This window comes from Lepidochelys kempii, chromosome 13 (genome assembly GCF_965140285.1).
Source record: "Lepidochelys kempii isolate rLepKem1 chromosome 13, rLepKem1.hap1, whole genome shotgun sequence".
NCBI classification, from domain to species: Eukaryota; Metazoa; Chordata; order Testudines; family Cheloniidae; genus Lepidochelys; species Lepidochelys kempii.
Window position 1 is genome coordinate 48,257 of NC_136392.1, and position 22,918 is coordinate 71,174.

Genomic DNA, 22,918 nt, shown 5'->3' on the forward strand with positions numbered 1-22,918 from the left:
GCATTTTGTTTACCAAGCAATTCAGATCTCTTTGTACGATTTCCCTGTGCGTATCATTATTTACCACTTTACCAATATTTCTGTCATCCGCAAATGTTATCAGCAGTGATTTTATATTTACTTCTAGATCACTACTAATCAACATTTTCATCCTCAGGCCTAGTACTGATCCATGCAGATCCCTGCTAGAAATACCTGTTTGGATGACGATTCCCCTTGACAACTACCTTTTGAGGTCTGTCAGCCAATTCTTAATCCATTTAATGTGTGCTTTTAGCGATACTGTATAATGCTAATTTTTTAAATCAGAATGTCATGAGGTACTAAACCAAACATTTTAGAGAAGTCCATTACATCTGAACAGTTACCTTTATTATCCAAACTTGTAATCTTTTTAAAGAATGAAATCAGTTTTCTTTATAAGACCTATTTTCCATAAAAACCATACAGACTGGCATTAGTTATATTACTGTCCTTTAATTCTGTATTAATTGAATCCCATAGCAACTTTTTAATTCTTTTGCCCAGGACTGATGTCAGGCGTATCAACCTATAGTAACCCTGGTCATTCTGCTTGCCCTTTTTTAATATTGCCACAACATTAGGATTCTTCCAGTATCCTAGAATTTCCCTGTTATTCCAAGTTTTTAAAAAATGAACATCAGTGGGCTAGAGATCACCTTACCCAGCTTTTGCTGAGTGCAAGTTATTCAGAATTGCTAATTTGAAAATGTTTACCCCAATAGATGTTCTTTAACATCCTCACTGGTTACTAAATGGATGGGAAAGCACTTTGTCATCCTTAAGGGATAAAAGCACATCACTCTGCTTCTTTCCCCTTTTTCTCTATTGTTATATGTTGCTTTATATTTCTAATTGTTGCTTTCACATTGCCACTGAACCAAGCTGAGCTTTTAGCCCAAGTTGTTCTCTTTCTTCATCATGGAATCATGGCTTTTTTGGACATCTAATAAATGCTTATTAAATAACTCCCAATTTTAGCGTTCAAGTTTGGATAGTCACATATTGAAAGAAGAAAATTACTGCTCTGTGCCAAAGGCTAGATAGACAGAGGGACAAACATGCTTCAATTCCAGCCAAAAGAGCTGCTTAAAATTCTTAGGACAATTTTCACACTGAAAACAGTGACCACAACCCTAAAAATGCCACCCTTACGCTAGACCAGGGGTTCTCAAACTTCATTGCACCGTGACCCCCTTCTGACAACAAAAATTACACTGTGACCCCAAGAGTGGGGGGGAGGGCAAAACCTGTGCTCGCTCCGGGCATAGGGAGGGGAGCCTAAGCTTGAGCCCTGCCACCCAGGGCTGAAGCCCTGGGGTTTTGGTCCAGGGTAGTGGGGCTTGGGCTTTGGCCCTGAGCCCCAGCAAGTTAACACCAGCACTGGCGACCCATTAAAACAGAGTCACAACCTACTTTGGGGGCCCAACCCACAGTTTGAGAATTGCTGTGCTAGACAATTAGCTGATTTCAACACAGGAAATTGAAACAGTGTATTCATACTCATGCATAATTTATTATAGAGGTGGTTGTCACCATTTCATAGTTGAAAGGCCTTTTGAGAGTCATGAATGAAAATATTTGTGATTAATCCACACAAGTTGGGGGTTTGTTTCTTTGTTCTTTGGAGAGTTTCAGAAGGCCAATATAAGTCTTCTTTAATGGCCAGAAGATGCCTTGAAAATGCCTGGGGGCGGGGGAGGAAGAAAGCGGGGGACAAGAAAAAAAGAAAAGAAACACACACTGATGAGTTCAGCCAGCCCTGCCTTTAAACACAATGCTCTATGAAGTCCACAGTTCAAACATAAGTAGATTTTTGGACCTCTTCATGCACAGGTTATTAGAATGTTGACTTTAAAACAAACAAGTTATTAATATACTTTGTTGTAATGGAATGGATTTCCACCACCAACTGAAGTTGTTTTCATTACTAAGCGATTAATTCAAAGTTTTCTTTGTCACCATGTTGCTCCAACTGCTGCCCCAGCTTCCTCCTAAATACTTATGTTCAAATTACTTGTACATTATTGTTCCAAGAACAAGCAATACAAACACATCTTGCTGATCATGAGGAGCAAAAAAAGACAAACCAAAATCTACCATGTAAGAACATTGATAAAAGGGAAGGAGAGGCACATGCACTTTCTGCTTAGTGTGCAGCTTTGATCAAAATGCTAGTATTCATAAGAAATAGAAGAGGAAAAAATACTGAAATCAGTATAATGTCATCAGTTTTATCTCTGGTTTGGTACCTTCATTTTTTATTCATTCCCCACCCTCAAATCTCAAAAAAGATACAGCAGAAATAAAGAGTCTCTGAAATGGGGGTGACAAATATGACCAAGGACAGACTTCGGTATGAAAAGAGACAGAAAACATTAGAATTATTTACTTTAGGGAGGAAACAATTAAAAGGTGATATTAAAGAAATAAAATACTGATTGGTACAGGAAAGTTTTGGGCACGTATTAACCTTTACTCATAACACAAGAACAAAGGGATGTTCAATTAAAGACAAGTTCAGAAATAAAAGACAATTATTTTTACACAACACAGCTTGTGAAACTCATTGTCACAAAATAGCATAAGCTGATTAATTTAGAGGATTAAAAAAGGAGGAGGCATTTACATAAAGGAGAAGGGTTATTAATTTCCTGCTTCAGGTGGTAAGCTCCTAAATGACAGGGATAGGAAGAACCTTCCCCTATGGACTGCTTGTTTCAAAATGTGACTATAAGGGTTCATGCAGTTTCCTCCGAAACAGCTGGTACTGTCAGAGACAGAATTCTTGACTAGATGACTTACTGGTCTGACCCAGTATTGCCGTTCCTGTCTTCCTATGCAAAACATTAAATTGCTTGTTACAAATCAAGGCTCTGTTTCCAAAGACATAGAGCTTGACATAGAGCTGTGTAGGAAATCCATCAGGTCTATGTGTGCGTGTGTCACAGCACTTAGGAATTTAAAAATATTTGACCTGGCATTTCGACATAATGTAAGTTTGCAAGTCACAGCTAAGACACATTGCTGAATCAACATTTGGCGTGGAAACAATCTTCCTATAAGGAATAATGTTAAGTCAATTTATTCAGAATGTACACATACTGAACTCTTCTTTCATGCCTTGCTGGTTTTAAAGATAGAAAATTAAAAACAAAATTATGTTATGCAGCTCAACTTCAAGTACTAACAAAATAGGGAGAGGCCACTGTGAAGCTGAAACTTTCACCTGCCTTGTTTTAATTCTGCTTGCAATGTCCATACAGAACTTCATTTGCAGCAGTCTCTCAACATAAGTGATTTGATACCCTTTCCCCTAAAAAAAAAAAAGTTAAAAAAAATTCAGCAACAACAGACCAATGGTCCCATGAGACCATACCACAGCCCAGAGGGCATATCCCAACATTCATGAATTACCCCATAACAACAAATCTCTCTGTGTGTGTTTGTGTGTTAAACAAACAGACTCCAGCATGTGGTGATTTGTGCCCATAAAATTTCTGCCTGTATTTTTGTGTTATGAAATGAACTACTGGTGCAAGTCAGAATATTTGACCCTCTAGCTATCTGATTTGTGCCCAGAGGTAAATTCGGGCGAAGGGTAAATACCAAGTTGTGAACCCACAATTCAAGTGGAAAATATGTGTGTAATTTGTGCCTGAAAAAAGGAGACCACCCTTTTAAAAATGTGATTCTCTTTCGGGTAGGTGTTTATTACCATATGAGAACTTTACTCTCCAGGGATATGTGGCAGTAAAGGGGATTGGTGACCACTAGCAAAACAGTCTACTTTGAACATGAGGGAAAAACATAATTCAACAGGCTCCAGTGATTCATACATGAGAGAAGTCAAGTCCCTAGTTCTGAGGAGCTGGAAGCTCTGCTTTGAGCATACAGCAGGAAAAAAGACCTATAAGTTATATAATTGCCTATGGGACATATAGGGAAAAAGATATTAATTCTTACTGACTCAAAAATTACTCCTCCTCATCCCTAGAAGTGATACATCACTATACCTGAAACCTGGAACTCCTTTATCACTAAGTCAGATCCCTCTGAAGAAGTAACTTGTAGATTCCACTACCCTGGCTTTTCCTCCTGTCTTGCATAACTATAGTGACTTTAGAGCCTATCAGATAGCATACTGTCATCTGAAAATTTAAACGCATTGTCTGAGTGCCTCACCCACCTCATTTGAATTGTAATTGGTTTGCACAGAAGGAGAGGCCCAAGGTTTTCTCTATAAATGGTGTTTCAAACACAGCTTGAAGCCTTATCATACAGCACCATACCTGCCCAGAGGAACACAGAACACGAGTCACAGACTAGCAAGAAATCATGGCTGGTGAGTAAATTACAAGTCTCTCAATAAATACTCTGCGAGCAACTGAATAAGGCTATATTCTCTTATTGGGATAGTTTATTTAGTGGGGGTTTGTTGCAAAGGGCTCTAAGTGTTGCATACTCTATATTCTGGGATTTGGAATAAGTTGTATAACTGGTAACAGATATTTTAAACATTTATTTTCCTAAATTTTTAATAATACAACAAACAGATAAAATAAGATATTCCATAGGTTGTAATACTGGAGTACAGTATTACAAAACAGATGCAGAGCACAATGGGTTGTGGAGAACCACTAAGACTGTTCAGATGCATCACCCAAGAATTTACCAAAGTGTACAGAATGTGATTATTTTATGCTGGTCAGGTTAAATATTAGGAATTTAGAAGGCAAGCTAGAGATATGAATCAGAGAACATAAGAATGGCCATACTGGGTCAGACCAAAGGTACATCCAGCCCAGTATCCTGTCTGCCAACAGTGGCCAATGCTAGGTGCCCCAGAGGGAGTGGACCTAACAGGTAATGATCTAGTGATCTCTCTCCTTCGATCCATCTCCATCCTCTAACAAACAGAGGCTAGGGACACCATTCCTTACCCATCCTGGCTAATAGCCATTAATGGACTTAACTTCCATGAATTTATCCAGTTTTCCTTTAAACCCTGTTATAGTCCTAGCCTTCACAACCTCCTCAGGCAAGGAGTTCCACAGGTTGACTGTGCGCTGAGTGAAGAACTTCCTTTTATTTGTTTTAAACTTGCTACCCATTAATTTCATTTGGTGGCCCCTAGTTCTTATATTATGGGAACAAGTAAATAACTTTTCCTTATTCACTTTCTCCACACCACTCATGATTTTATAGACCTCTATCATATCCCCCCTTAGTCTCCTCTTTTCCAAGCTGAAAAGTCCTAGCCTCTTTAATCTCTCCTCATATGGGACCCGTTCCAAACCCCTAATCATTTTAGTTGCCCTTTTCTGAACCTTTTCTAATGCTAGTATATCTTTTTTGAGATGCGGGGACCACATCTGTACTCAGTATTCAAGATGTGGGCGTACCATGAATTTATATAAGGGCAATAAGATATTCTCCGTCTTATTCTCTATCCCTTTTTTAATGATTCCTAACATCCCTTTTGCTTTTTTGACTGCCGCTGCACACTGTGTGGACATTTTCAGAGAACTATCCATGATGACTCCAAGATCTTTCTCCTGATTAGTTGTAGCTAAATTAGCCCCCATCATATTGTATGTATAGTTGGGGTTATTTTTTCCAATGTGCATTACTTTACATTTATCCACATTAAATTTCATTTGCCAAGAGCTAACTATTACTAATATAGGCATTTATGGTAGACGTATTTTGTGAGCATTAATAATATACTTCTGTGGACTCGGTCTCATGTCTACAAATACTTACTGAAAACTAGCTTTTAAGATGGAGTTTGTGTGTTAACAGAGCCTGTGTTTATAGAAGTGTTTCTGTGTTGAGCACACATACGGGGCTAGATACCATCCCGTAGGTGCAGGGAATGTGCACCCCTTGTACTTGCAGGAGCAACTATACCTGATGGGGACAACACCTTTAAATCTAGACAGGGCTTCATATGAGCCCAAGCATTGAAGTCTAGCCTGGAGAGAGATTGCGCCCCTCTCTTGGCATACCCTCTTTGCCAGAGTTTGGAGCCTAGCCTCTGCAGGCATAAGGTGAATCGGGACCATCACTTGGTGAAACTGATAAGAGAACCGTGTCCAAAGAGCAGAAACAGAGACCTTGATTTTCCTCTCATGCTGATGTAAATCAAGAGTAAATCCACTGAGGTCAATGGAACTACACAGAGGAAGTGAGAAGAGAATCAGGCCCATGGACTCTAAAAGTCATGCATTTTATTTATACAAGTTATTTTGTTTTTATTTAAATTTATTGGGGTGACTTGAACCACTTACTATCTTGGCATATTCCTCGCGGATTCGTTTTGCCAATACTTCCTAACTTGTTGGTGAAAGTGCAGTGTATGGTCTGCCAGTGCCCACTAGATGAAATTCTAAATGTACCAGGTGGGCTCTGACATTCCATTAATCTAAATGTTCATCTCTAAGAAATGAACTAAGAAGCAGCAGGGTTGGAAAGGGGTCAGGTGTGTAGTATGGGCAGGTACCAAAAAATCTGCTCCACTAAATATTGCTTAAGTAAACAGCCATGAAAAATGCTACTGGGCTGTTTAAGAGAGCTCTTTGTTAACAGAGGGAGTACGTGTTAAAACTGGACAGTAAAAACAATAACCACAGATTGCAGCAACAGGAAAATAACCACAAATCCACAATTTCCTCCATGTAACATTTGCGCAATGATGTGCCAACATCATAGCCAATATTTTAACAAGTGGCTCCCCAAACATTTTCCACTAAACCTCCAGTATGCTCCATGTACCATTGGCATATGCTCACAGAAGGAAGCAGGAGAGAATAGGGAATCTGTCCATTTGTGTTTTTCTCCATTTAAACAGAACTCATTCTCATAACCCTAACTGCAGGAACAGGAAGAGGCAGCCCCACTTGACAAACAAGACAGCACTTGGTGGATGTGGTCAGACTTTTTGTGAACCACTCAGAGCACATTCACAGCCCAGCCCAGTGTTCCATTTGTGGGATCTGAGGCTGGGGTGTAGACCTGGGGAAAAGGTGTGGAGGATCCTCCCCATGGTACTGTTTAAATGCAGGACCTGGCACTTGGTGCTATCAAGGCTATTTTAAAGGAAATATTTTGCTCTACAGCAGATCCAAATGAACCCAGGTAAGTCATTTCTGGCAGGGCTAATTTAGCAGCGTCCAGAAAGGGGGCTGAGAGCAACTCCTCCAGACCCAGGGAAAGCACCCAAACTTTCCACTCAATTTGACTGCAGAATTTTAATAAGGGGTTCATGGAGCCCCTGCTACATCCCAACTGTGGAGGATTCAGCTGCTTGTTTCACAATCTCCTCTCAGTCACAGTCTGACAGCCTTCAGCCCTAGTAGCATAACAAACAATTAAGGTCTGAGTCATACTCAGAAATATCATGACTCAGAAATATCATATACTAGAACTATAAAGTGGGGGCTCAAGGAAATGCAAAGCAGATATTTGTTCCAAACTCTAGAGAAAACATTCACTGCCATGTAGAGTGGTGATTTCAAGAGACACTTCTCACTTGTAAGTAGAATATGCAGTATTAGCTGGAGGTCACATCTTCTGTATATTATCTACACTGCACTTGTGGAATTGGTGTAAGTGATATGCATGGGAGAGAGATGGAGACAAATGCTTAAACGAAATCAGAACTAATTCTGAAGGGTCCTGGAAGGCCATGTTAAATCTGACCCCAAGGTCTAAACAGGTGTCTTGTCTTGATGTGCCAGAGACCTGAGCTGACTTCCTGCTCTTTGGAGCCACAGGGGCTGAGTTTGCTGCAGAAGTAAGTCACATCACTGTTTAAAAAACAGGAATATGTCTCAGCTTTATAGGTTTTTGGAGTCCCCTGCTTCCTTCCCAGAGGCCAAGAGGATTCCCCTGTATGACCCTGCTTTATACCTCAAATTTTCAGCCTCACGTCACAGCCAGTATTTTGACTGAAAGAATCAGTCAGTAGAATTAAACTGCATTCTTTATTCAAGCAACTCACTCTCAACTCTACCATCTCTCTCCTCTCAGATGCGTTCCCAGCCTCCCTCTAGTACTGCATTAACCAAATCTTGTTCTATTTTAGTCAGCACTAGCTACAACAGTCTCTGCTTTGAGAGATGCCATCTCCCAAGAAGCTAGATAAATGCTTGCAAAATGAACAATTGGTTCCTCTGTGTGATGGAGACACAAACACAGGAAGAACCTCCTCCATCAAATTGCCTCCCATTGCCCCAAGTCACCTGTACTTAAAACATGTACAACTCCAAAGAAGATGACCGAGCTTTTTTTCTGTCCATCGCTAGAGACTCCTCTGCCCCCACAAGGCCTTGAGATTCTCCTTACCTTTATTTTCTCTTCTCACAGCTCTGACATTGATAAATATCAACTGGCAGCTTGAAGCAAATGCGAGTGCACACCATACTGATAAATACTCCAGCACAGAGCTGATTGTGAGGAGAGGACAAGCCTTCACCATCATCTTGACCTTCAACAGAGCACTGCAGACTGGAGAGAGCTTAACATTCACTGCAGAAACAGGTAATGCCCCCTCTTCAGTCCCTCACACAAACAAGTTGCTGCCTCATAAACTGGTGATGTCCTTCCCCGCAGATGCCCACTCACCCCGTCAGAAGGAGATAATAATGCCCGCACGAATTCATCCCCTCAGAGCTATTGTTAACACAGTTGTACCTACCCAGGTGACCGTGCAGGGTGTTAAATGTATGACTCACAAATAATAGTATTTGGCATCAATTTGTCTATAACATGCTGACATATGGTACAATCTCACTCATCAGGGGTTGCCTCTCTGCTGGGTTGAATAGAAATTGTATGTAGTTTCAGAGTGCAGGAGAAATTTCAGTGTTCTTAATCCTCTTTGAAAGGACCACAACCATCACTGCAAGCTAAGACCCAGGCTGTATTTGACATCTCCAGCACAGCGAGCAATAGTACCTGGAGTGCAGTCCAACAATCCACCAACTCCAGCTCCGTCAGCATCTCTATTTCCAGCCCGGCTAATGCTGCCATCGGACGCTACAAACTGAGCGTGCAGCCTGCCTCAGGTGGTAGGGCCTCCCATCGGACCCTCGGAACATTCGTTCTGCTCTTTAACCCTTGGTCTTCAGGTACAGACACCTTGGGTTTCTCTCTAAGTAACTCACTGCAGCTTTAATATGTGTAGCTTGCCCATCTGATGTACAGCAACTGAACAGTAACAATATGTACCGTAACACTGAGCACGAAGAGTGGGAATCAAGAGTGTCCTAATACCTTCCAGTGACACAAAAAACAGCTGAATGTCTTAGAGATTTGCTGTATAGCGCACAGTAGGGAGTGCACCCCACCTCCTCTCTGTGCAGAGTCAGGGTCCTGTGGGATTCCCAAGAGGGAAGCTACAAACTCATCATGTTCACTCTGTAGCTTTTGTGTGATTATGGAGTCCTACCAGAGAGCCCTTACGCTGAAAGGCATAGACTGAGCCCTGTATCTCCCACAGCTCAGCACCACCATAGAAGGGAGGAGACTGGGCACTACTAGGCACTGTACTATCCCCGAGAGAAAAAAAGACAAGGCCCTGAATCTATCCCACACTTCCTTTCCCCTGCAGGACAGAGACTTAGCCATGGGTGTGTCTTCGCTATCCCCCATCCCTCTTCCTTCACCCCACAACTGCAAAAGGGTTGAATTTCTAAAATCCATTGAGAACATTGAGAGCAGAGCAGATGGGTGTTTACAGAAGCTCATCTGAGGCTTTCAAACCCCTGCCCCATTGTGGTTTTACAGCATCTCTGCTTTGGATTTTCAGGGGATGATGTGTTTATGCCTGACAGCTCTGAGCGCAAGGAGTACGTGCTGGAAGAGTTTGGAATTCTCTTTGTGGGCAACGTAAACTATATTCACAGGCGGGGCTGGAATTATGGCCAGGTAAATGCAAAGTGAAGAACTTGGTGTTTGGGCCTCCTTTATTCTCACAAGCTAGATCAATACCTTGCCTGCTCTTTCTAGTTCATACGTTGTGCTGCATTATGTGCTGCACTGTCTTTGAGAGACCTTCTGGGGCACTGGCAGCCCTAGCCATGTTCCTCTTTACCTCCCAGTGACTTATCTGGACAACAGGAGCCTGGTCACAGGCATCAGGCCTCATCTCATGCCCCCCTTTATACCAATTCACATAAAGGTCAGTATCGATAACTGCGCATTTCTCATAAACCAGGACTCCCATAGTTCAGCTATAAATGTTTTAAAGTCTCTGCTGGATAACACTGTACACAGACAATCTGTGCATCTGATGAAGTGGGTTCTAGCCCATGAAAGCTTATGCCCAAATAAATTTGTTAGTCTCTAAGGTGCCATAAGGACTCCTCGTTGTTTTTGCTGAGACTAACAAGGCTACCACTCTGAAACTGTACACAGATGTAACTGCTGTGATGCTGGGCAGCACTATCCCAACTGTTATTACACAGTCATAAATTCTGGGGCCTGAAAGGACCATTGCGATCATCTAGTTTGATCTTCTGAATGACACAGGCCAGAGATTTGTATCCAGTAACTCCTGCACCAAGCCCATAATTTATGTTGGAGCTAGAATGGCTCCTTAAGAAATATGTAGACTATTATTTCAAATACTGATTTAGACTATTGTACCCTTAAGATTTATAAGGAAGAACAATTTGCATCACCTATATATTAACTTATTTTTAAAACACAGTTTCAAGGGGACATTCTGAATATCTGCCTTTCCATACTGGATAGAAGCCTAAGCTACCGTCAAGACCCTGCCACTGATGTGTCTCGCAGAGATGATCCCAATTATGTGGGCCGTGTGCTCAGTGCCATGGTAAGAAAAGGGTTGATTTACTCAGCATTAGAAACATTGCAAAAGCCAAATCCACTAACTGTTTCTTTAAAAGCAGTTCTTTAAAAGCAGATGGAAGATACTTCCCTGTGAGGGTAAATCCACCGTTTGTGTGGCTCAGAAACCACAGTGATGGACAACTACCCAATTTGTGCCTGCAAGTTCTTCTTAGTCTATGGTATTTCTGAGGCATCTATCACTTTGGCATCCAGTTGTCAGACAAAATAAAGAGTTCATAACTCCATTTCCCCCCTTAAACAGAGAGTGAGATTGAGAGTGGGTCTGGTGGTATTCACAGAGGTCATTCCTGGTAGTCTTACATTTTGGCTTATTTGATCACTTCTGGTAAGGAGTTCTATAGGCAAGGGATTTTTTTATTGAGAAGGCTCTTCCCCAGAATCCTAGATGTTACTCCTGATCTCTCCAGTTGCTCTGCCCCTGAAGTAGAGGATTTTATTCTCTGGGGCTAGCATTCCTTCCATGAGCACTAAATTGACTTAAAAATTTATAAAGGTAGCAATAAAAGCAGGAGACAATATACTATTAAGACTTCTGCATCCAGCCAAGACATTTTTTCTACTAGTTTCAGTTTAAAACAATGAAGCTGCTCTAAGTTGTAATGTACATCTCCCCACATAAGGGCTTGTTTGTGCTGAAACTTAGCGTGTTTCAAGCTGGGGGAGTACATCTACAGTATGCTGCACAACTGCTGGCACATGGATCCTGATATGATGCACTTAAAGTTCTGTAAAGTGCTTTGACCTACTGCTGTTATTTTCGGGTGGGAGGAGCAGAGGGGGCTAAATATTTTCATTTCTTGATTAAATACATCTCCTACTTCCCTTAAAATAAGATGCCTTCTTCGTGGCAAGCCAGTTCCCTGAAGCAGTGGCTTTGCCCCTTGTATAATGATTAGGGCACTAGCCTAAGACTTGGGAGACTCAGGGTCAGTTCCTTCCTCTGACACAGTCTCCCTGTGTGACCTTGGGAAAGTCACTCAGCCTCTATGTGCCCCAGTTCCCCATCTGTAAAATGGAGTCAATAGTAATGTCCTATGGCACAAGGGCATTCTGGGGATCAATATAGTAAAGACTGTGTTGCACTTTGAGATCTACTGATGAAAAAGCACTTACATAACAGTTATAAGAGGTATTAATTATTACTATATGCCACACAGGGCTGTTTCTCCCTCCTTTCCTTCTTCTACTGCAAACTATGCTATGTGTTAATCTAGGGTATATTTTTTTTCCAGGTCAACAGTAATGATGATAACGGGGTGGTGCTGGGAAACTGGAGTGGAAATTACTCTGGTGGAACAAGTCCAGGCAGTTGGAATGGAAGTGTTGAAATCCTGCAAAAGTGGAAGGATGCAGGATTTAGACCTGTTAGATATGGACAATGCTGGGTTTTTGCATCAGTGCTGACCACAGGTATGTTTCAGTAACACAGACGTGTTTGTTGTACAGGCTCCATTATGGGAAATGCTAAACCCTCTATACTGAGGCCTGTTTCAAAGCACTGGCAGTGTCAGAGCCTGGTTTGGCCAGGATCACTATCCAGAAATATTAGCTGAGGATAGTAACATAGAAACTTTGTATCTCAGAAATACAGGTTTTTAATTATTTGTTTTGGTTTCTTTAGTGCTCAGGTGTCTGGGGATTCCTACTCGTGTGATTTCAAATTTCAACTCCGCCCATGACGCAGATAGAAACCTGAGTGTGGATATATATTATGATGAGTCTGGAAATCATCTGAACATGGGGAGTGACAGCGTCTGGTAACCAACTACTCTTCTAAATATCTGCAGTATTAAGCATTGACATCATTGGGACTTATAGATGCAAGTCAAAGGCATGATTTGGTCCTGTGCATTGACGGGATAGATACAGACTCCTCAATCAAAGTGTGTAGATTCCCACACTAAACACATTGTTAACGTATAGTTAAAGCTGCAACTCAAAACAAGATACACATCATTAAATAAATAACAAAACAATAAAAAGCATGGAAACCACCAGCTCGGGTTACCCCAATCTTCACACCCAAATTATGGTCTCTCTCTCTCTCTCTCTCTCTCCAAAGAGCAGAACAATTCTCAATGATCAACACTATTTAATCCACATGTACTTCATTTAGTACAGAGTCTAATTTAACAAAGAGTTACGGCAGTCACTTGAAGCTAAGTTAGAAAGAGTTCGAACAATACTACAACTACAGGACCAAAGTGGATACAAAAATCTAAGGTGTCAACCTGAAAATATCACACAATGGGACTTCATTAGTTTGGGTCCAGATTTTTAAAAGGGTGCACAAAGTGGTGCTGGAACAATTTTTATAGTGGGGGTGCTGAGAGCCATTGAACCAAACTGTAAACCTTGGATATGATGGAAACCACTTCAAGCCAGGGGGTTCAGCAGCTCTCCCAGGACCCCTAGTTCCAGCACCTATGGGTGTTCATTAAGATGTGAACTTTCAGCATGACCAGGACACAGGCTTCCTTTATACAGGTATTACTTGTCCCCATATCAGGTCACTGGGGTGAAAATCCACAGAATTATGCCCAGAATTAAATGGTAGATGCATAAATTAAGGAACAAATTTAGTGTGATATTATGCTGTGTAACTGCAGAGGTGCTCAGGAAGGGAGAGCATCCTGGGTGCAAGGACCAGCCATAATCTCAGTCCTTGTACTCCAGGGAACACTGTTGAACCCAGTGAAAGCTGAGAGTGCTCAGAACCTTTCAAAATCAGGTCCAAGGCTTCCCGTATAACTATAAAATGTCTGGGATTGTTTTCAGTTATGTCAGACATAAAATTCTTGTTGATTTTACATTTCCCAATGAAACTCCCATCCAGAACTTCAGGTTGAGATTCTCAGGATCAAGTCTGAAATATTCAGTCTCAGGAGAGAACATATACAGAATTACAACATTTGCTATAGTAAGCAATAAATGATAGACAAGGAGTGCATTTCCTGTAAATTAGTGGGAGGCTGGAAGTGTTGAGGACCCTCAATAAGGGCCATTACTTGCTGAGACATGCCTGATCCAGAATCAGGATAATTTCTTATTTTGCATGGTTTATAACAGCAATAAAGTAATATTTATGCTGTTTCATTTACCATTCTGTTATTTTCTTAGCTATTAGATACCAATACAGAAACCACTGGGAAACCACGTCTCACTGCGAATGCTTTGTTAGGGGGTATAATGTGCGGCTAGGAAATGTATTAAGTTGTGCAGACATTTAATGTATTTATGGACCCCATTCTCCCTTATGGTCTTTCTGCCAGCAGCAAAGAGTAGCCAGAAAGCCATCTTCATCAGCAACCTGAGGGTTTCCCCTAGGGGAAGAGGAGGTTTTGGATCACCCTACTGGCAACTCCCAGTTCACAGGATGTGGCCAGAGCACTGCTGCACTCCTGTAATCCCTGGCTGCCACAATATGCTTTTGGGGCTGTAAGCAGCTGAACATAATTTAGAACTCCCCTAAAGCTGCAGTGAGTTGTGTCCTGGGCCAAACTAGTTCCTGGCTGAAGGAGCCTCAAAGGCAACATGAAGCCTCTGTTTTTGTTTGTTTTGTTGGTCCTTCAGCATGAACAATTTGGTCAGATGAGAGAATCTGGGTTTACAGACATGTAGAAGTGGATACAATCAGTGACCCTCAGAAACTCGCTACACAACTGTCACACATTAGTTGTTTACCACGTTTATTCTTGTCTCTAGGAATTTCCATGTCTGGAATGAAAGCTGGTTTACCCGAAGTGATCTGGGGCCCTCCTACAACGGATGGCAAATTCTGGATTCAACTCCCCAGGAGAGAAGTGCAGGTACAGGGATTTTAATTCAGGAAAATGTTAAAGCAGGGGGACAACTAGTCACTCTCAGGACTTGTTGGGGAGAATGAGGAATTCAACCCTGGCCAAACAATATCACTTCTCTCCCTGCCCAAAAAGGGAGGGAAATGAGAACATGCATCCCTTTCCACCGTTAAGATCTCAGTTTACTACTTGGTGCCAAAACACAAAACAAGCTTCCCTATCCAGCTTCTTCCAGAAACTCCTACGTTTTCAGCACAGAAATCTGCAGCTATTGAAAATTAGATGGCAGAATAAAACAAATTGGATTTATCATCAAAACAAATAAATACAAAGTCTAAGCTGCTGACTGGAATGGACAACTTTAAGGAGGAGAGGGCTGGAGTGGGGTGGCAGGGCTGTATAATTCAGGGGTCCTTGACACACAGTTTATGTCTAATGTGCATTGCTTACATTCTATTAGAGAGTTTTGACTAGTCTAGCCCTAATTGATTTTCTTTTCCCTGATACTCTAGGAATATATCAGTGTGGTCCTGCCTCACTTATAGCCATCAAAGAAGGAGATGTAGACCTTGAGTATGATTGTCCATTCGTATTTGCTGAGGTGAATGCAGACCGTATCAGCTGGACTTACGACATTAGGCGTAGACAGGCAAAGCCGATCTCTTCTGAGACCAAATCAATTGGCCAGTTCATCAGCACCAAGGCAGTAGGCAGTTATGCCCGTGTAGATGTCACTAATAATTACAAATATGGAGAAGGTAAAGAGAAAATCCTGTTTTGTGATAGTAGCATGAAAGCTTAATTCTTAAAATGGTAGAAACATTGTAATAGGAGCCAGTACCTTAGCAAGTACTACAACAGCTAGGACAAAAGTTACAGCTAGTGAGGCTCCTACAGCGCTACGCCAAGGAGGAAGACGGAAGGTATAGTATTGTGCCATACCATTTCTGATATGTCAGTTTTGATTCATGAGATCTGGGTAATGTTGCTCTTAATTACATTGTGCAAAACATGTCCTGTCCCGTCCTGTCCATGATAACACAGGCTGCTCAAATTGCATTTGCTACTGACAACACAGTTATTAGATAGTTTACAGGTACTGTATAGAAATCTAAGATAGACAGATAGCAAACTCCACAAGAAGGGCAACGCTTTCAAAAGGACCTCAACCGGCCGCTAAATTCGCACCTTCAGTTTTGCCTGTACAAAATACAGAATACAAACTTCTATTAGCTAAGTTTGCATGTGTAAAAAAGAGTAAGACACAAAGATATTAAAAATGTCTAAAGGGGGGGAGGGCTGATCATTCAAACCCTCATATCAGAGTAAGGCCTGTTCAAGTAAGCTGCAGGCCTGTCAGTCCCATCAGTTTAGAGGGATGCTTCATTTACAGAATAAAGTGAAGCAAGTTGGAATTTATATTTACCACTTGTACAGCCCTAGGAAAAGTTGGATGAGGAAAGGTTTCGGAACTAAGCTTTAGTTCCTCTCTGGAATTAACAGGTTTAGTGCTCTCAAGTTTAAGGACAGCAACTCTGAAATGAATGCATGCCTGTCACTCATCCAACAGGTTAATAGTGGCTGCAGTAAACAGTTGCTCTGTCTCCCCTGGAGGCAGATCTGTCAGGGCCCTACATCCTGCTGGGTAAGCATCAGGCTTGTCAGTTAAAAGTGGAGAGACAAGATGGTTATCTCTCTAAATATCCTAGGACCAACGCCGCTACAACTACCCTGCATACAACATTTACAAATGGACATATTTTACTGTTTTTTTTATTATGATTTTCATGGCTCACTCTCTCTCTCTAATAGGCTCTCGGAAGGAAAGAGAAGTGTATGAAAAGGCTCGTACAAAGCTGGGTCGAGTATATGGTTTTAGTGCCACATCAGAGAAGCGACCAGAAATTGATCAAAAGCCTGACATTTCAGGGAAGTTCAAGGTGGATGGCTCCTTACAGATCGGCAAAGATGTCAGCCTAATCTTGGTTCTCAGAAATTTGACCTCTGATGCTAAGACTGTAAAGGCAAATCTGACTGCTTGGACCATCGTGTACACTGGGAAGCCAATTCATAAGGTCTGGAAAGACTCCCTTTCAGCTACTTTTGCTTCTGAAGAAGGTAATTTTTCATATAATTGTGTAACCAAAGAAACAAGTTTGTCGTAACAGTATGAGAGAATTAGATTTAAAGGTGGCAAAACTGAGGGAATGAAGAAATCTACTAAGAAAGGTGCAATGGGAAAGGGTCTTAAATTCCAGCGTGGAAGGAGGCTGAGGATTCCTAAGAGACACCATCTTTAATCCAAAGCAGGTTAAAGTTCTTCTAAAAGAGAAAAATCTAAGAAATAAAACATTTCCCGTGTGGTTCCCAAACACTGCTCAGATATAGGGGGTGGAAGAAACATACCAGAAATGAAGAGGTGGTGGCAAGTAAACCAGAATACTCAGTTAACAGAAGCTAGTATGGAAAAGATAAGGACAACAAAAAAGCAAGATGAGTTAATGGCAGCCAAAGGGCTTCTGAAAAGTTACATGGATTTTTATACTGGGAAGAAGCAGCACAGTAAAAGGAAGAAAACTGTTTCATTGGGGGGAATGAAATTATTGATGATTCAAAAGTGGCTGAAATGCCCTGTTTATACTATATCTTGAACAAAAAGAAGCCTGAATTATTAGTTCAGAAGGAAAATGCTATAAAATAACTTTGGATAAAGCACAGATAGAGGAAAGCTTGAGAAAATGCAAGTACACAACACAAGCAGGTCCAGGTAATATGCATCTTATGGAATTAGTCCTGGATAGGGCCTGAGAAGATTTTCCCATTACAATTAAATAGACACTAACTAGTTAATGAAATGCAAAGTGGCAAGTTATCTGCCTCATAGAATCATAAAATTATAGAATATCAGGGTTGGAAGGGACCTCAGGAGGTCATCTAGTCCAACCCCCTGCTCAAAAGCAGGACCAATCCCCAATTAAATCATCCCAGCCAAGGCTTTGTCAAGCCTGACCTTAAAAACTTCTAAGGAAGGAGATTCCACCACCTCCCTAGGTAACGCATTCCAGTGTTTCACCACCCTCCTAGTGAAAAGGTTTTTCCTAATATCCAACCTAAATCTCCCCCACTGCAGCTTGAGACCATTACTCCTCATCACCTTCCAGAAAGAACAATGGGGAGGGAAAAAGGGGCAGAGAATGAGGCAGAAGGAACTGAAGAAGAGAAACCAACCCCAGTCCAGTCCCAGACAGGCAGACAGGCAATGCAGCAAGAAGTGAGAGAAAAGCAGGGGAAGCTCATGTACTATCTAGCACCAGATACTGGGTGATAGGAAAATACTCATTTTAGGTGAATGACATTTGTTAGACTTTTGCGAGTGCATCTCATCCTATTTATTTTTAAAATTTTATAGTGAGCTGTAGCTCACGAAAGCTTATGCTCTAATAAATTGGTTAGTCTCTAAGGTGCCACAAGTACTCCTTTTCTTTTTATGTTATTATTGCCTTTCAGAGAAACAGTTTCCTGTTAAGATAACATATGCTGAGTACCAGCAAAATTTAACAGGAGACAACATGATTCGAGTAACAGCTTTGTGTCAAGTTGAAAGTGGGATTGATGTGGTGGTGGAAAGAAACATCACTCTGGATAACCCTGACCTTGTCATGCAGGTAAAGATCTGTCCCTTTGCCACCTGGAGAGAAACAGTGCTTCAGCTGCTTTACACAGCTTCAGCACTGGGGAAAAGGGACAATGAAAGGAGATTTAGACTGGATCTTTTGTTCCTACATTAACTGTCTTTTCCATTGACAGAGATGCTCTGTTCTCATCCTGACATGGTGGGGTGTCTTAAGAGTGCTCAACATTTGATGACTCATAACATCATTTTCTGCTTTAGAATGTGATCATGAAAGTATTTGGTCTGTGCAGGTCCCCAGTGATGCGAAGGTGAATGAACCAGTGAATGTGGAAGTGATATTTACCAATCCTCTCGACCAAGAAGTGAAAGACTGTGTGCTGCTGGCAGAAGGCAGTGACCTGGTGAAAGGAAAGCTTGAGATAGAGTAAGTACAAGGAGCATCAACTTCTTGACACAAACGCTGCACACAACAGGACTTAGGGTTGGGTGTTTTTGAAGCAAATGTTGGCATGACACATTTTTCCTTCTGGCTATGACCACAGAGGTCTGTCTGTGGAAATGAGACTCAAGAAAACAAAGACGTGATTTTTAATGAGGCCTCAACCTGACCTTTCTTTTGGCACTGCAGTTTGTAGGTGCCAATAACTGTGGGCATAAGTTGGTGCTATTTATTCACCCATTTACCTGATTGCACCACACATTGGGTAAAAGTCTAAATGATATAAGTGGGATAAACATTCAGTGGGGCTGAGGCCCTGGCAGCCAGTCTGCAGATGCAATCAATTAAACTTGAATATTGTGGCAGTGCCAACCAGGTCACTCCCTACTGTAGAAGGCATGATACAGAGTAAGTGATGGTTTCTACCCAAAAAAGCTGTACCTGTTAACCTTGGGTCCTTTTAAAAACGTTTTAAAATGAACTGTGTGTGTGCAAATCTGAGTATTTCTCTCTCTCTCTCTCTCTCTCTCTCTCTCTCTCTCTCTGATATTAACCCATATCAGGTAGGTAGAGGTGCAAGTATGCAGATTTGTGCCTGCATTTCAAACTGTGAACATTTCAATAAGTTCAAATATTTCAGACAGAAATTGCACCCTCAAAAGAAGGCCATCCTTCTGAAAATGTACCCCCATCTCTCTCCATGCACAACTACTGCTGGGGCAAAATTCCTCCTGCAACTAGTATATGGAAAAACTGCTGATAAAAAGAGGCTGGGTTTTAATAATCCAGACCTAAATCGTAATGTTTAGAAAGCCAGACATGCTAAGACTTTGAAAGATATAAAATTTGTGTATTTAGAGATTTAAATATATTAATTATGGAGGGACAGAATGGAAGGAGTGGTGAATATTGTGATAAATACTTTTTTAAAACAAGAGACTATTTCTCCTAAATAGTAACCATTGGCATATATGATTTTTCAACCTTGGTTTTGAAATTCAAAAAATGTCATTGTTTTGGGAGATGTAGACATTCAGTAGGGGTTAGATCAATAAATTGAAACCCTTACTCATTAGGGGGCACTAGTGTATTTGCTACTGATAAATGAGGTATGGTATAGCTATAAAGAGCTGTAATATAATAGATGCTATCCGGTTCATTTTTCATACATGTTTGGATCATTAATGTCTTGTAATGCTGGTATTTTACTGTAGAACCAGGAAGAGTAAATTTTCAGCCAGACCTCCATCTGGCCTTCACAGATCTGTACACACAAACTTCTGCATGCACTTGGCAGGTACAAATGCCTGCCAAATATTCTATTTGTCTATGCCCTTTAGTCTAACACCTGCATATCCTTAAATGTAAGTGAAAATGCTAACCAGACTCTGAATTATCTATTGCATACTCACAGTAGGGAACTCCAAAGTGGCTGAAGACAGCTAAGTACCCAACTCCCAGCAAAAGCATTGGAGATCTAACTCCTTTAGGCCCCTTTGGATGCCCATTGTATAGCTCCTGCTCCCTCCTGACAGAAATGCATAGGGAGGATGGCTGGCAGGGAAACTCAAATATAAAATACAAGGCTGTTTTCAACTGATATTTCTCCTTTTGTTTCTGTTTTTTAGAATACCCTCACTACAGTCCAGGCAAACTTCCAAAATACCATTTGAAATCATTCCCACCAAGAGTGGAACCAAGCAACTGCTTGTTAATTTCTCCTGTGACAAGTTTCCAGATGTCAAAGCCTTTGAGACCATAAATGTGGCCAACTGATTATAAGATGTGCAGTGGTCAGTTTGTCTGTATAACCTTGAGTGAAATAGTACAAGAAAGCTCCTGTCTTCTGTGCACAATTAGTAAATCAATCTATTTCTGCTACAGAAACAAAATCCACACCCTGTCTGACAGGAAATATCCTGTTACATAGTTTTACCAAATTCGTGGCTGTGAAAAATGCATCATGGACTGTGAAATCTGGTCTTTTGTGTATTTTTACCCTATACTATACAGATTTCACAGGGGAGACCAGCGTTTCTCAAACTGGGGGTCCTAACCCAAAAGAGGGTTGTGGGGGGAGTTGCAAGATTACTGTTGGGGGGGTTGCAGTATTGCCACCTTTACTTCTACGCTGCCTTCAGAGCTGGGTGGGTGGAGAGCAGTGGCTGTTGGCCAGGTGCCCAGCTCTGAAGGCGGTGTCTCACCAGCAGCAGCGCAGAAGTAAGGGTGGCATACCGCCACCCTTACTTCTGTGCTGCTGCCTCAGAGTTGGGTCAGGACCCTACAGTTACAATACCGTGAAATTTCAGATTTAAATATCTGAAATAATGAAATTTACAATTTTTAAAATCCTATGACCATGGAATTGACCAAAATGGACTGTGAATTTGGTAGGGCCCTAGTTATACATTCAATACACAATGTGAGGGAGGGATTCTTCATATACTGATGTAAATTTCCAAATTTTAAATATACTATCTGCACTTCTCTCCCAATTGTGTGTCTGGTTTTCTTATGCCTTTTTAAATTGGGATGCTATTCCCTGTGGCCCCAGGTACTGATAATCTGCTGTGAGATCCGGACCCTTCTAGCGTGAGCAATACTAAATCTACATTATTTTAACATTGAACATGACTTATACTGTGCAGAAAGGACAGGATATTACAACAATTTAAGCCACCCTTATGAAAAGTTTCTCTAGAATTTAATAAGAATGGAAACTAATAGGGTTCTATAGAAATTACTCGAAAAAGGTATAGAATAGTAAGATTCTTTTTATGGCTTTTAAACCAGCCTACAGAATTCTATCACAGGCATATAATTTTCTATTAAATTCTGTAAGTTTTTCTAAAGGATATTCACTATTAAAGAGCTACATTGTTTTACCTATCCCGTTTTGGATCCTCAGCTTCTTCTCTAGCATTATTGTCCCTGCCCCCAAAACTTTTTCACATTGAGATAGTTGGTGGGACCTACGCTGTGCTGGGTGCTTTCCAAACAGAGGAGGTCACAGTCTTTATGCTAAAGAGTGAACAATTAAAAAAGATAAAGACAGGTGAAAGTGTGGCAGAGAGGGATATGAGCTCTAGGCGGACAGTATGTCTACACTGCAATTTACCGGTGCGATTGTATCTTGGATCTTGGATAGACATACCCGCACCACCTTTCATCTACCTAGCATGGCTAAAAGTAGCACTGAAGATGCAGTGGCATAGACCCCAGTATAGGCTATCAACACGAGTACATAACCAGGATTTCAGATGGGCTTGTACAGCATGGTAGTATAGCCATACTCAGAATGATCAAGGGGATGAGACACCACAGGTTGAGTTTGTTTGTTTTTTTATGAAATTCCTCTCCCTCCGCCATACAGTTCCCATGTTCCCACCCACCAATCCCCAGATTCAGCTGCAGTAATTTTATCTTTCTGCCTTCTAGTACACTTCCCTTGGCTGAAAAAAATCTGCTCCCCTCAGTCTCATGTCCCTCTACTGCCCCACCTTGGTCTCTACATGCCAATACACTAATGCACAGATGCTGTCAAGAATTATGGGCTTGAGTTCCCTCAACTGAGTCTGGGACTTATCCCTCAGGCCAGTCAATGTACCTAGCTGGGCTGCAGCAGAGTCGCCTGATTGGCCAGCCTAGACAATTGGCTGCAAGGAACCAACAGGTTTGCATTTAAGCTCAGCATGAATGCTCACACCTGAAGCTGTGATCATGCCTGTGCCTACCTCATTCTTGTCCTACTCCAGCCCTGCTCCCTTGCCTGGTTCCTGAATCTGGCTCTGACTCCCTGTTTCTGGCTCTTACCCTGAGGCCAGACCACAGGGATGTCTGTGATGGTGCACCCCATAAGGCTTTATGGAAATATGCTTATGAATGTATATATGACATAACTAGAATATGTTTTATGCTACATATGTGATGTAACATATCTCTGTAAAGGTTATGGTCTACTGAATCTATTCATCCTATCTGTATGCATGTATTGGTTTTATATTTGAAGTTATGAATATTGGCTGTGAACTGGCTTGATTTTTAAATAGCCTTTGTAAAGCATTTGGTCAGCTTCTTGAGAAAGTGCAAATTAAGTGCCCAGTCAAGAAGCACTTAAGGGACAATGGATCTTGGAAGGCT

At 41.4% G+C, this 22,918-nt stretch overlaps 1 protein-coding gene across 2 annotated transcripts; it reads left to right on the plus strand.

The window, feature by feature from the left end:
- Positions 1-4,205: 4,205 nt before the first annotated feature.
- On the plus strand, positions 4,206-22,077 carry LOC140904464 (protein-glutamine gamma-glutamyltransferase E). Of its 2 annotated transcripts, XM_073326841.1 has the most exons (14): positions 4,206-4,366; positions 6,902-7,161; positions 8,392-8,565; positions 8,913-9,155; positions 9,836-9,954; positions 10,739-10,867; positions 12,138-12,315; positions 12,527-12,662; positions 14,611-14,714; positions 15,218-15,463; positions 16,518-16,823; positions 18,213-18,370; positions 18,630-18,763; positions 20,407-22,077. In XM_073326841.1, the coding sequence occupies exons 2-14, from the start codon at positions 7,152-7,154 to the stop codon at positions 20,552-20,554; spliced, it is 2,085 nt and encodes a 694-aa protein (XP_073182942.1). In that variant the 5' UTR covers positions 4,206-4,366; positions 6,902-7,151; the 3' UTR covers positions 20,555-22,077. The 2 variants fall into 2 exon arrangements, with proteins under 2 accessions (XP_073182942.1, XP_073182943.1); XM_073326842.1 differs by lacking the exon at positions 6,902-7,161.
- Positions 22,078-22,918: the final 841 nt, after the last annotated feature.

Bases quoted from the DNA above. Each gene is read 5' to 3' on its own strand.
- LOC140904464 (XM_073326841.1), top strand. The intron at 15,464-16,517 runs GTAAAGAGAAAA...TCTCTCTAATAG, and splicing joins TAATTACAAATATGGAGAAG to GCTCTCGGAAGGAAAGAGAA. The intron at 16,824-18,212 runs GTAATTTTTCAT...ATTGCCTTTCAG, and splicing joins TACTTTTGCTTCTGAAGAAG to AGAAACAGTTTCCTGTTAAG.